This window comes from Grampus griseus, assembly GCF_964374135.1.
Source record: "Grampus griseus genome assembly, chromosome: 14".
NCBI lineage: Eukaryota > Metazoa > Chordata > Mammalia > Artiodactyla > Delphinidae > Grampus > Grampus griseus.
Window position 1 is genome coordinate 85524490 of NC_139008.1, and position 15226 is coordinate 85539715.

The following is a 15226-nucleotide window of genomic DNA, read 5'->3' on the forward strand; positions in this document are numbered from 1 at the left end:
AACCAGTCAAGGGAGGAAGTACATGGGGCAGAGTTTAGAAAAGTATCAAGTGCAGAATTTCCAGTTCTCCTGCCCATGGAGTCGGGACCACGGCACCTCCCGGCATCCATGAGTGACAAGATGCGTGGAATGTTGCCAACCAGGGAAGCTCACCGAGCCCTGTGTCCACAGTCTTTATCAGAACTTGGTCTTGTAAAACTGGTTAGCCACCCAAATGGCTGATTCACTGACACCCACACGCTTACATGACCCAAAGGCCACACCCTAAATCACATTGTTCTTATTGACGGACACAAGATCCCCTCCCCTAGGTAAGCAGAGACACTTTTATCAGGCAGGATATTCCGAGGGCTTGGAGATCACCTCCCGGAAGACCAGACCTCTTTTGGGGTACGTTTCAATGCTTTACAGCACACTCTGGGTCTGGGAAATATAAACATGGACTCACAGTTTCAACTAAAAAACAGGTTACATCCTAGAGACCAGTTAATAGAAGCACAAAGTAGGATGTTGACACTGGATGCCGGTGGTTCCTCCTGGTAAAAGCACCCCAATTTTCCTTTGGGGGAGCCCACACTTCCTGAACTCTCAGCCCGTGTGGGTCAAGAGAGGCTAAGCCCAGATCCCAGCCAGATCCAGATGTGGGCTCAGAACCAGCCAATCAGCACTTCTGCCCTCCCCACCCACGATGCTGAGCAGGACAGGTAACTCAAGCCTTGCAGTGAGGTACACCTTCTTGCTAGGTGCCAGGATGAGTCCCAGGGACTCCCAGCTGCTACCCTGCCACCTCCAGAGGAGAGCCTGCCTTAACATGAAAGGACCCAGAGAAAGGCAGGGCCAAGGTCTGGAGCTGCCTTCTCCAGGAAGTCCTCGGGGCCCCCAGCTCTGCTGGGAGACAGGCTCACTTAGCCTCTTTCTCGGTTACATAGCTAACACATTCCTCTTTTGCTTAAGTCTGTGGAAGTCAGGTTTCTGTCTTTTTCCATCCTTTATCCCCGACCAATGCGAATACTCACCATGATTTTCCGCCAGTCTCCACGTGTCTTCTGTGTTTGCCCACGTATTGTCCAATCTGAAGGTGAACGGGTGGGAGTAGGGCTCCTGGGCCCAGTCCTCCACTTCGATGGGGCGGGGCCTGCCTCCTGCAGACTCCAGACCTCCAGGTATCGAGACCATGGGTGGAGGGTGGGCGTGTCGTCGTTGGTGTCTGACAGGAAGAGCAGCATGGGCCCATCCCCGTCTGTGGCGGGACACCTGTGGCGGGGGGATTCCAAGAGGGTTGCTGATTAACTAACGAGGCTGCTCCATGCACACAGAACCCTGGGAAATTAGCATGCTCAGCCTCTGGGAGAAGAACCACTCCATGGAAACACTGAGGCCGCTTCCCTCTCAAAGTCATAAGCTTTACTGCAGGGGCTCAATCTGTTTTCCTGCTTTTTTGAAAATTCAGAATATCTGGGCAGGATAAGTTAACAAACACTTTGGCTTCCCTGGTGGCACAGTGGTTGAGAATCTGCCTGCCAATGCAGGGGACATGGGTTCGAGCCCTGGTCTGGGAAGATCCCACATGCCGCGGAGCAACTAGGCCCGTGAGCCACAACTACTGAGCCTGCGCGTCTGGAGCTTGTGCTCCGCAACAAGAGAGGCCGCGATAGTGAGAGGCCTGTGCACCGCGATCAAGAGTGGCCCCCGCTCGCCACAACTAGAGAAAGCCCACGCACAGAAACGAAGACCCAACGCAGCCAAAAATAAATAAATAAATAAATAAATAAATAAATAAATAAAATTTTAAAACAAACAAAGAAAACCACTTGCCCTTTCACATCATTTGTAGAAAGAGGTAGAATGTAGAATCATCGAGTAGATTAAAACATCAGTCATGGGCTTCCCTGGTGGTGCAGTGGTTGAGAATCTGCCTGCCAATGCAGGGGACATGGGTTTGAGCCCTGGTCCGGGAAGATCCCGCATGCCGTGGAGCAACTAAGCCCATGCGCCACAACTACTGAGCCTGCACTCTAGAGCCCACGTGCCACAACTACTGAGCCCTCGTGCTACAACTCCTGAAGCCCGGGTGTCTAGAGCCCGTGCTTCACAACAAGAGAAGCCACCGCAATGAGAAGCCCGCGCACCACAACGAAGAGTTAGCCCCCGCTCGCCGGAACTAGAGAAAGCCCGTGCACAGCAACAAAGACCCAACACAGCCAAAAATAAATAAATTAAATAAATTACTTTTAAAAAAACCAAAAACAACCATCAGTCATGCAAAGTGTTAAGACAGGAGGCTGGGGGGCAGGGAGGGGGGGATGGGTGTGACGTGGTGATGAAAATGTCTGCACCTGGACTGGTGCTGCGTCTTGTAGTCCTGGTCGTGATCCTGCACTAGGGTTTCGCAAGGTGGTACCACTGGGGGACACTGGGCAACGGGTACTCAGGACACCACTACGTTATTTCTAAAAACCGCATGTGAGTCTACAATTATCTCAAAATAAAAGCTTAATTTTTTAAAGCCATTCCACTGAAAAAAGTGCCATTCGTGAAACCATCCATAACAGAACCATGGAGCCCTCCTCACCTAACACCAGTTAGGAACACAGATTTGATATCTCCCTAACCAACATTCTACTGTTAATTATACAAATGGGATATACAACCACATAGCCCTGGGAACCTGGGTTTTTACAGATTTTTCTTAAATACAATCACTAAAGTTATTTGAAATTTTTTATTTATTCAGCTTTATGCTTTGGTAGGTTTAGAAATCCAGCCTTGGGAGATTATAGAGAAAAGTGTTAAAACATGCTCATGAGACCACGCATCCTGGTTTATAACAAATTTGTCCTGTACGGTCACATTTACATGAGCTTGTAAGCTGGTCCAAGTACAGGGAAACTGTGCTAATGTTTATCATATGCAGTTGGCTTTGACAAAGAGCTAGAGGGTTGTCTTATGAGCAGATGAAAAAGATGCTGGGACAGTGGCAGCGCCCTAATCAGGTTCATCATCTCTGAACGAATGCTGCCCCTCTTTCCATGGCAGAGCCCCTTAGTTTGCTGTTTCAAGAATTACCATCAAAAATAATCACCAGTATGGATTCACAGTGATAAAAAGGTTTATTTTATATTTTTCCCAGTGTTCTGAAGACATTCAACCATGTCATTTTCCCTCAAGAAGCAAGAAAACACATCCCCACCCCCCTGACAATTTTGGCTCAACCCTTACCGTCATCCACAAGTACGAGCGATGATCATGTAAAAGCTTTCACTCACATGCGGGGATTCGCGGTCAACTTGCTTCCTGGTGAGCACTGCCCCTGAGAGCTCATCTACACTGACCCAATCTGCCGGGTCATAAGCCACTTCGTATCTTGTAGAAGGAAACACAGGCAATTTTTAAAATTAACACGTTACGTCAAGAGCGACAAATCCAAATGCACCACAGCAGACACAGTTGCTATCGTGGACTTAGGAAGTCGGGCGCGTTCACGAATCTGACGAAGGCCCAGGGACCTGAGGCCAGACGACAGCGCTAAGTCGGTGTTCACCGAGCAGGCAGAGCCCTGTCCGTGTTGGGCCGCACGCACCTCTGTCCACCGCAGGGAAAACACTTCGTCCTGGAAAAGAGCCAGCTTCCGTTGCCTGCAGGTGCTGGCGGCTTACTGTGAAAACCAGGCTGCCCTTGCAGAGAAGCACAGGACTTTCTTTATTACCCCGGAGCCCAGAGGATTCAAACGTGGGTAATCCAGTCAGGCAACGTGGTCGCCTACATCCTCCCTCACCTGCGCACACCTGATGCCATTTTAATGGGCGGGCACACCTAGCCTTCCGGAATTCCCCAAGACCTGTTGGAATCAGAAGGCAGCCATCCGGGGGCTTCCCTGGTGGCACAGTGGTTAAGAATCCTCCTGGGCTTCCCTGGTGGCGCAGTGGTTGAGAGTCCGCCTGCCGATGCAGGGGACACGGGTTTGTGCCCCGGTCCGGGAGGATCCCACATGCCACGGAGCGGCTGGGCCCTTGAGCCATGGCCGCTGAGCCTGCGTGTCTGGAGCCTGTGCTCCGCAATGGGAGAGGCCACAACAGTGAGAGGCCCGCGTACTGCAAAAAAAAAAAAAAAAGAATCCTCCTGCCAATGCAGGGCACACGGATTTGAGACCTGGTCTGGGAAGATCCCACATGCTGCAGAGCAACTAAGCCCACTCACCACAACTACTGAGTCCACTCACCACAACTACTGAGTCCGCTCACCACAACTACTGAAGCCCGTGCACCTAGAGCCCGTGCTCCGCAACAAGAGAAGCCACCACAGTGAGAAGCCCGAGCACCCCAATGAAGAGTAGCCCCCGCTCACCGCAACTAGTGAACGCCCGCGTGCAGCAACAAAGGCCCAGCGCAGCCAAAAATAAATAAACAAAGTAAATTTATAAAAAAAAAAAAAAACCCTTTTAAAAAAAAAAAAAAAAGAAGGCAGCCATTGGAACCAAGCCGGAATGCCAAGCACAGCTATTGTTCCTCCTGAGGGACCCGCAGAAGGAAAGGCCTGTACCCACAGGCAAACACAGAAAAGGTGCAGCTCCACCAAAGGGCCAGAGAAAGGGAGTTTCCGTGCCTTCTCTTTCATGCTGTGTAAAGGCTTTGGAAAAGGTCAGTAACTATCTCTCTGATATTTGACAGGTCATGGTTTTTAAAGGGACCAACCATACTGTAGGGATGGGAATACAGCACTGAATCAGATACAGGCTCTACATGGGTGTTCCCAAAGCAAGGTCCAGGGACCAGCAGCTTTAGCATCACCTTGGAACTTGCTAGAAATGCAAATCTCAGTCCCCACGCCAGGCCTCATAATCTGAAACCACAAGGGTGAGGCCCAGCAACGGGCATTTTAACAGGCCCTCCAGGTGATTCTTATTCTAACTCAGCATGCACCTGCGTGGACCTGTGCTGGTCTGGAGCTCTTGGTTAGCTGCCCACAATGAGACAATAGCAGAAACTGAGAGCAAGTGTTGGGGAATTTTTATAGTCAGTGGCATTACTGTGACCCCCAAGCACATAATCATTTTCTGTAATTTATTTTTTCATATTTTATAAAATTATTACTCCACAGTGAATTGGAAATTAAAAGAAGCAAAATATGGTCCTTCTCAATGGTTGAGAAGCATTGCTCTAAGGAAGAATCTCAAACTCTCGTGCCCGCGACGGTCCGAGCACGTGGCAGAAATGAGCGAACTGCTCGGATGGGGATTGGAGCCAGCTGCTGAGTGAGAGGTGGAAGGGACATGATGCAAGACCCTCTCTATGCCCCAGATGATCGTGACCTCGTGGGACACAGACCCAGTGATGCCAAATCTTCCTCTTTTTCAAGACCAACCAGATAATTTGGGTTGTTAGCTTAATCTCTTGATGTTTAAATGATGGCAGCTTTATTAGCTTTTTCTTTTTTTATTACAGTAAAATACACATAACATAAAATTTACCACCTTAACCGTTTTTAAGTGTGCATTTCAGTGGTATTAAAGATTTCACATTGCTGTACAGCCATCACCACCATCCATGCCCATAGCTCTTTTAATCTTGTAAAACTGAAGCTTTGTACCTATTAAACAATAACTCTCCATTCCCCTCCCGCCAGCCCCTAGAAATTGGCATTGTATTTTCTGTCTTTATGACTTTTGACTACTCTAAGTACCTCCTATAAGTGGAATCACATAGAATTTGTCTTTCTGTGATGGGCACATTTCACGTAGCACAATATCCTTAAGGTTCATCCATATTGTAGCATGTTGCAGAATTCCCTTCCTTTTTAAGGCTGAATAATACTCCATTGCACGTATAGAGAACATTTTGCTTAACCATTCATCCATCAGTGGACCCCTGGGTTGTTTCCACATTTTAACTATTGTGAATAACGCTGCTATGGGTGTGGGTGTACAAATAACTCTTTGAGACCCTGTTTTCAGTTCTTTTGGGTACATACCCAGAAGTGGAATTGCTGGATCATACGATAATTCTGTTTTTAATTTTTGAGGAACTGCCATACTGTTTTTCACAGAGGCTGTACCATTGTCCATTCTCATCAGTGGTACACAAGGGTATCAATTGCTTCACATTCTCCCCAACAGTTGTTTTCTGTTTTTCTTACGGTAGCCATTCTCCTGGGTGTGAGGTGGTATCTCACTGTAGTTTTGATTTGCATTTCCCTGATGATTAGTGATGGTGAGCATCTTTCATGTGCTTATTGGCCACTTGTATATCTTCTTTGGAGACATGTCTATTCAAGTTTTTTGCCCATTTTTGAATCACAGGTTTTTTTGTTGTTCTTACTCTTGTTGAGTTTGAGAAGTTCTCTGTATTTTCTGGATATTAATCCCCTATCAGATATATGACTTGCCAATATTTTCTCCCATTCTGGCTTTGTACTCTGTGGATAGTGTCTTTTGGTGCACACAATGTTTCCATTTTCACGAAGTCTGATTTGACTATCTTTTCTTTTGTTATCCGTGCCGTTGGTGTCATATCCAAGAAATCGTTACCAAATTCAGTGTTGTGAAGCTTTTGTCCTATGTTTTCTTCTAAGAGTTGTCTTATTTTAGGTCCTTGATCCATTTTGAGTTAACTTTTGTATACGGTGTTAGGTTACCTGTTTTTGTCTTTGGATCTCAAGAAAGCCTCTTAAAGACAACATAGAGTCAGAGCATGTGTTTTTATCCATTCTATCAATCTCTGTCCTTGGATTGGAGAGTTTAATCTTTCTATATATAAAGTAATTACTGATAAGAAGGGAATTAACTTCTGTTAATTTTTTACCCACCCCGGCTCCCACAAGCAGTGTGCGCGATTCCAGAGACACGTGCACAGCTGCCTTCCGTGGGGCTGGAGGTGGGGAAGGGTAGCCGCTGGGGAAGGTACTGTGCTAAGAGTTGAAATGGACCAAAATTAACCACAGTTTATAGTCTGCCTTCCCCTGGAAGGTGCAAGCCTTCAACAGATTCCTGAGGTCCAAAATAGGTACATGAGACAGATTCTGCCAGCACGACTGTCTGGATGGGGAGAGAGATTCCTGTGCCTCCCACTCTGCCACCTTCTTGGGGATTATCGAAACTGTGTTTTTAAAAACAAAACACTAAGCAACCCAAGTGTCCATCAAGGGATGAATAGATAAAGTGTGGTATATACATAGAATGGAATATTACTCAGCTTTAAAAGGAAGGAAATGCTGGGGCACATGCTAGAACATGGGTAAAACTTGAGGACATTATATGCTAAGTGAAATATGCCAGTCACAGAAGTTCAAATCCTGTGTGATCCCATTTATACGACATAATTAGAGCAGTCACATTCATAGAGACAGGAAGTTGAATGTAGTGCCAGGTCCTGGGGGTGGGGGGAACGGGAAGTTATTGCTTACTGGGGGCAGAGTTTTAGTTTAGGAAGATGAAAAGAGACAGATGGACAGATTCTGCAGATGGACAGTGGTGAGGGTACACTGGGAAGTACAATATGAATGTACTTAATGTCCCCGAACTACACACCTGCAAATGCTGATGGTGCTAAACTTTACACACATTTCACCACAATGAAAAAGAAAACACTTCTGTCGCCCAGAAGCCAGAGGGCTGCCAGTTTACAACCTTTGATAAAGGGGAACTAGAAACACATAACAAATTCTTTTAATACAAGAAAAAACTGTAAAAGAATTTTGTGCTAAATGCAAAGGAAACGGACAAGTGGATTCCACCTTTGGAGGTCAGAGACCGCCATAGAAACAAGAAGGCATTGAACCTGGGGAAGTGTGTTCTGGGTGGCTTCTGGTATTCTCATAACTGGAATGGAGTCGTCCTCAGGAGCACATGAAAGGAGCTAACTTCCAACAGGGATCCTCTGGGGCATGTGGCTAATTCTGCATAACCCGCCACCCGTCCCGCTCCTGTCTCCCCACCTTATCCGGCTGGCAGTTCTGTCCGGATCAGTAGCATTAAAAATTCCCACCTGAGTCCCAGGCCCAGCATCGACGCCTTCACTGATGATGAAGGTTCCGGGGAGGAAGGCGGCCGGGTCGTTGACGCTGGCCACCCGCACACTCGCGGTGGTGCTGGCCGCAGCCTGCGGGGCCTCTGCAGCCGCCCCCCTTCGCAGGAGAAGAGCAGCTCCTTGTTCTCCACGGCCACGACCAGGCACCGCACTGGCTGAGTCTCACAGTCCAAAGGCGGCCGCCGCAGAGAGAAGATCGCATTAGCACCCGCAGCTCTGCTGGCCAGACGAAGCCTGCTCAGCACGCGTGTCACTGTCAACCCAGCGCCTGTGGCTTTTGTGCTTCATTTATTATTTACATCGTCTTTGATAACGATCAAAAGACAGTCATCAGCCCATTTTCAGATCACTTATGGAGTTCTTTTTTTCCCCTCCCCGCTCCTGGTTGAAAAGAGCCACCATCCATCAGAGGGTAATGAAAAATGCAACAAAAACCATAACCTAATAAAACATTAATGTGACAACTCTACTGCAAAAAAATTAGGGGAGCTTAGGGAAATATAGATATTAATGATCATAGCTATTCAGGGTACAAAGTGGTCAGTGATTTAAAAGGATTGAAAGACTCGGAATATTTGGGAAGTTCAGCCCCAGGCTGAATTCAGCCCCAGGCTGGTGTAGAGAATCCACAGAGCCTTGCTATTCACAGGGTGGATGTGGCCTGTCGGCATCACCTGGGAGCTTGTTACACTGACAGGCAGAAACGGGCCCCACCCCAGACCTACTAACTCAGGTCTGCCTTTGAACCTGACCCCCAGGTTGACTCACCTGCACTGCACCAGAGGCACTGGTCATTCTAGGGTCTACTGAGAGCAATTAAGACTAAAGGCACTGGAGTCAGACTGCCCCAGTTTGAACCACTATTCCAGCTGTGTGACTTCCTGAAAACAACCCAACCTCTCTGGGCTTTGGTTTCCTTATCAGTAAATGAGACAATAATACTTTACTGCAGGGCCAACTCTCCACTAGTCACAGCAGGCGAACTGCCAGGAGCCCACAATATTTTTAGGGGTCCGTGCAAATGTTCTAATTTCTTTCAAGCCCAGGAGGAAAAACAATGAACTCATAGGGTTAGAGAAAATATTTTAAGTGCTTTTATCACAACAGGAGAAAAAAATGTTAGGGACTATATAAATCTATTATATTTTGTCTAAGACAAAAAATTTAATGTTGGAGTAATTAGTCATATCAAAAATAATCTTTAAGGGACTTCCCTGGTGGCGCAGTGGTTAGGAGTCCGCCTGCCAATGCAGGGGACATGCATTTGAGCCCTGGTCCGGGAAGATCCCACATGCCGTGGAACAACTAAGCCTGTGCACCACAACTACTGAGCCTGCGCTCTAGAGGCTGCATGGCACAACTACTGAGCCTGCATGCCACAACTACTGCAGCCTGCACCTAGAGCCCATGCTCTGCAACAAGAGAAGCTGCCGCAATGAGAAGCCCATGTACCACAACGAAGAGTAGCCCCTGCTCACCACAACTAGAGAAAGCCTGCACACAGCAATGAAGACCAAGCGCAGCCAAAAATAAATTATTAAAGAATTAAAAAAAAATCTTTAATATTGATATGTATAATTTTGGTGGGAGGAGCCATGGAGGCAAAAGGGCTGAGGGTCCATGGCAGAAATCACTGTGCAGCCCTGCCTTCCTCACTGGCCATGGGGGTCGGAACACAAGGATCATCACCACCGTTGGTGCCTATTTCATTGTCAGGAATTCTACAGAAAGGGCCTCAACATCTATAGCTACCTGCGGGGATGCATTTACCTTGATTACATTTAAAATCCCTTCATTGGTCTCAGGATCAGTCAAAATGTCAAAATGCCCCTCTTCATTGCCATTTAATATATTGAACTTCACTCTCCATGCTGACGTAAAGGGCGAATCACCATCTTGGACCCCAAGACATAACATGCCCTGGCTGGCTCGGCCATCCGCTATCTAAATGTTATACTGACAGAAGCAATCATTATTTCAGTGTCATGGAGAAAAAGAAACGCAATTGAAAAAGAAAAAAAAGAAAGAAGAAAGAAAACATAGGCCTTGGAGACAATGACCTGGATATTTGTCTTGTGATTGAACTTGACCCCTAAGGATCTGCAACTCAGCCTGTTACAGCAGAACAAGCATCAGTAACAAACATCTCCTCCCTGGTCCCTGTGACTTGGTGTCTGAATAACTGAATAGCTGAGTAACTTTAAAAGTACCCTTCAATTCAACGTGATGCACTACTTTTTAAAGAAGTTTTAAAATAATAATACATACCTCAGTTTATGCTGCCTAAAAAAAATCTAACTCTTCTCCTAAAATAGAGCTCTTATGATTATTTCAATTAAGACGATCGTTTTTCTAACATATAATAGATCTTTCAAATAGCTCCTTATTCAACACTTTTGGTGACAAGATAATTTCTCTAGATGAGCACATCAAAATAACAGCGTATATTTTCTCCAGCCCTACTTTTGGGAGCACAGCTTTTAACTAAGCCAGAGAAGGATTTTGAAACAAGACTCAAACATAATAAATATGTTTCAGTTATTATATACTGTTAGGTGAGATGCTTTCATTGAAAACATTTCAACTTTGGTCTACACAATTAATTTTTTTAAATGACAGTTTAAAAAAATAATTGTAGCATTTATTTATTCAACAAAGGCTACTGTGTACCAGATCCTGGTTTAGGTGCTGTGAACAAGACAGCAAAAATCCCATCACCAGGGACCTGAGAACTGAGTGTGTGTATGTTGCAGGGGTCAGGTTGGGAATTTAACCAGGTCATCAGGAAAGGCCTCCTTGAAAGAGGTCAGGAGAAGGACACAAATACAATGGACATTTTCTTTTTAAAAGTTCATATGGAAGAATGAAAAATTAAGAAATTGAAGGTAGATCATGATGGGTTTTTATTTTCTCTCTTAGCAATCTTCTGTATTTTAAGTGGTATGGTGTTTCCAAACTGATGGGAACAGTGGGTGCCAACACTTTCTTCAAGCCTGAGGACCTAGTGGCATGTGAAATCCTGTGTGGAACCCAATATATATAAATCAGGTGAGCTGGGAAAAGCCAGGCCCGAACCCACCTACCCATCTTTCCTATTTCAGAGCTCTGAACATTGTGCGCAAAGCTCAGGCCCGGACTTCTCAGCCAGGGCCAGTTCTGCAAGGTCTGCAGATATTTTCAGTTGTCACACCTGGGGGAGCTACTGGCATCTAGTGGGTAGAGGTCAGGGAGGCTGCTCAGCATCCTACAATTCACTGGGCAGCCTCCCCTCCCCTCCCCCGTACCCTTCCTCCAGCCCCAAATGTCAACAGTGTGGAAACTGAGAACCCCTGACGTGGATGGAGCAGGGATCCTCCGTCTTCCCCGAGCCTCGGTTCTCTTACCTGCAGAATGGAAATCACGCAGCAGCTCCAACCAGTAAGCACCTAAGGATCCATGTAAATGCTCTGAACACAGTTTCTGGCACAAAATAGTAAAAATGCAAGCTCACGTGACTGTTATTAACTGGTTCTCTATCAGTATAGTTGACATCTTGATTCTAATTTACGTTATTTTGGAGCATTGCACACATCTTGGGTGATATGGGGAATTCCCTCAGCAAAACCAAGCCTAGGACGTGGAGGCCATCCGTGTGGGGACTTAGAAGCCGAGGCCGCGCAGGCGCCTTACACAGTCGCGGCTCAACGTGGCACGTGGTTGTAGCCGTCTCGCACACGTATGTGAACCATGGCCGTGGATGACAACGGTGGTCCTCCACAATCCCCCGCTCTGATGAGGAATGCAAGCCGAGGAGCAGTCTGAGTGGAGAGGAAAAGGAAAGTCAAGCCCTTCAGACACAGGAAAGGGGAACGTTAACACAGAAATATTCCATTTTAGCAATTTCAGTAGCCAGTCTAGCCACAGAGGGTTTCTCACTGCAAACATAAACCCTAAGTCTGGGGCTCAGAGAGCGAGTACCCATTTCATTTTTCCAAAACAATAAAGTGCACATAACCTCGTAATCTAAGCATCCTGACAGTCGTATTTCTCCACTAATACGGTCAATCCAGAAGGCACTTTCTCTCAGTAACGGTGTTTGGGAAACAAGGACGTAAAGGACATGAGAATTTGGAGTATTTTCTTGATCCAAATCCACTGTTAACATCTCAAAAATAGGTTGACTTGGAAAGAATGTTTTCAATTGTTACTGTCGGCCAAAGGCAGCCTATCAAACCAGTAGGAGGATGATTCTTTGCTAAATGGCATTGAGGCATACGCCAGAGTGGATTAAATACTTAAATACAAAGTCAAGCTGTAGACATACCGGACAAAATAAAGAGGGATAAATAGTCATAAGGTCAAGAAGCACTTTCTAATCATGATTGCAAATGTAGCAGGCTTAAAGGACAAAACTGGTACCTCGATTTTTTAAAGTGTGGCAAAAAACTGTAAGCGAAATTTAAAAGGAAATGATAAACCAGGAAAACATATTTGAAATACATATTGGCAGACAGAGACATACACATTGTTAATATATATGTAGAAAAGTGACAATCACACCAGCAGAAATGGACAAAGAAAAGAACAAGCAACTGATAACAGAAATAAAAGTGGCCAAGAAAGCTATCGTGTGTTCAAGCACTTAATAATCAGAGATGAACACTGAGCCCTCTCATATGTTGCTGGGAGACGGATAAATTGCAGCACATAAGTTGTGTGTGCAGTTTGAACCAACAATTCTACCTGTCTGAATCTGTGCTTAGTAAATACTTGAATGGCACACACATTTAGCTCAGATATGTTCACTGAAGCATGTTTTATAAAAATAGCAGAAGGTGGCAAAAAGGTTGGTTAAAAACCTTAAAGCACACCAGAAAATAAAACATGACACAGCAGGATGCTGTGGGAGAACACTGTTAGGTTACAAACAGCAAAACTGCATTTTTAAAGAGAAAATTCATAAATATGCACATATAAAAAAGCATGCCCATATATTTATAAATATTCGATATATATACATATACGTTTTGTACTACCGTAAGGATGAAAATAAGCATGTAGATATACGAATACACATTTGTAATTATATGTATAAATCTGTGAATATATACACACATATAAATATAACATACCATGGGTATATACATACACACATATAAAATGCAAAGAAAAATATTGAAAGAATATAAACTAAAACATTAATTGTACTTACCTCTAATTGGTAGTAATAGAGATGCTTGCCGTTTCAATTTTTTTGTTTCTTGGAACTTTCCCAATTTCCTCGAGACAGTTTTGCAAAATAAATAATGCTTTTGTGTTATTAAAATAGATGCACATTTTAGTGAGGGTGGTTTGGATTTAAAGACTCACAGATTCATAGAGATTTTAGATGCCATCTTGCTGCCACTTTACAGATGAGACATTTGCAGAGATATTCAGGATCCTACCACCCACCTCTGCCTCTTCTTCCCTCATTCATTTGGCTTTATTGTAGATTGATATTTATGTATCAGCTCTTCCAACTGACAATTTTCACATCATTTCATTGCCAGTACAAAATGAGGCTTGCAGACCTCAAAGCATTTTGCTCTAATCCACACCCTGTAACCTTTGGGATGTGAACAGGGAAAAGTCTCCCTGAAGACAGCTAGGACCAAGTGCCCTGTCACTAGGCAAGCAGGAAAACCTTCATGGAACAGAGAGGACAGGAAGCCCCGAGGCCCCGCCGTGCATACCTGCAGCGTGGTTCTCCTTCACACTGATGTTAAATTCCTTCTCAGGGAACTGGGGCGCATGATGGTTCACATCGCTGATCCTGATGTTGAAAATCAAGGATTTATCTACAGTTTGTCCTGTTAAGCAATTAACAACATCAAAATAAACCTAGGATGCAGAGAACCACATTAATGTTGTACAAACCATTGATTAGATGACACTAACCCCATACCTGTCGGTGTAATTGTGTCCTGCATCTGTATCCTCCATAGACTGAAAGTCCCTGAGGGCAGGGATCACAGGCTCTCATTCACCCTGTGGCCCCAGGGATTGAGCACAGTGCTGGCACAGACCGGGTGCACAACCAGCATCTGTAGAACAAATCAATGCACTGACTTGAAAAAATACTTCATTCGTTATTATTAGGTTCCAATCTCAATTTCTCCACTTGCGTCAACATAGGCAAGTTGTTATAAGTCTCAGTTCCTACATCCTATCAGTCTTCTGATGAGAAATGAACACACTAATGAATATTGGTGAAACATCACAGAGGGCAGACACTTAAAAGCTTTGGGGAAAGTGAACATTTAAAGTAACGAGGACTGGGAATTCCCTGGTGCTCCAGTGGTTAGGACTCTGTGCTTTCACTGCTATGGGCCTTGGTTCGATCCCTGGTCAGGGAACTAAGATCCTGAAAGCCGTGTGGTGTGGCCAATAAATAAATAAATAAATAAATAAATAAATAAATAAATAAAGTAACTATGACAGCCATTGACATACCGTGGGTTCTTAAACGGTCACTGCTGTTACTTGTGTACTTGAATAAGGAAGGTCAATTCATCTCAAACATGCATTTGAGAAGTCTTTCCTTTTAGAAGGTCTCAAATCAGTAATTTAAGCTTCTACCATTAGTTTCTTAAGAAACTTAAAAAAAGGAGCAAATTAATCTTAAACAGAAAAAAGGAAGTAATAAGGATAAAAGCATATATCAATAAGATTGAAAACAGCAAAATCAATAACGTCAATAAAACCAAAAGTTGATTGCCTTCCCATATAAATCTTGGGATCAGCTTATGGATGTCTACAAAAATTCTGCTAATCTTTTGAATAGGCTTGCACTGAATTTAAATTTGAGAGAATTGTCATCTTAATAGTCAATCTTTCAATCCATAAACGCACTACATCTTTTCATTCAATTAAGTCACCTTTGACTTCTTTCATCAGTGTTTTATAAAAGTTTTGAGTAAACACATCCTGCACATATTTTAGATTTGTACCTAAGAATTTTAAATTTATACCGAAGCACCTCATTTGTCTGGTGATATTGTAAATGATATTGTTTTAAAAATATTGATTTCCAATTATTCATAGCTGGTCTATAGAAATACAATTAGTTATATGTAGTAACTTTAAAATTGATTTTCATATGTTAAAAATAGGCAAAGGATTTGATCAGACACTTTTCCAAAGAAGCTATACAGATGGCAAATAATGCATCATTTGTCATTAGA

At 44.4% G+C, this 15226-nt stretch overlaps 1 protein-coding gene across 1 annotated transcript in view; it reads right to left on the reverse strand.

Moving 5' to 3' along the window:
* The window catches only part of CDH26 (cadherin 26), a gene marked incomplete at both ends in the record, with an annotated part of 61266 nt that overhangs the window by 11068 nt on the left and 34972 nt on the right, over positions 1-15226 (reverse strand). The window contains 12 exon segments of the mRNA XM_082670757.1: positions 1017-1154; positions 1157-1234; positions 1237-1254; positions 3236-3363; positions 3408-3506; positions 7930-8095; positions 8098-8197; positions 9792-9965; positions 11714-11818; positions 12016-12182; positions 13736-13883; positions 13941-13998. Coding sequence (XP_082526883.1) covers positions 1017-1154; positions 1157-1234; positions 1237-1254; positions 3236-3363; positions 3408-3506; positions 7930-8095; positions 8098-8197; positions 9792-9965; positions 11714-11818; positions 12016-12182; positions 13736-13883; positions 13941-13998 — 1379 coding nt within the window.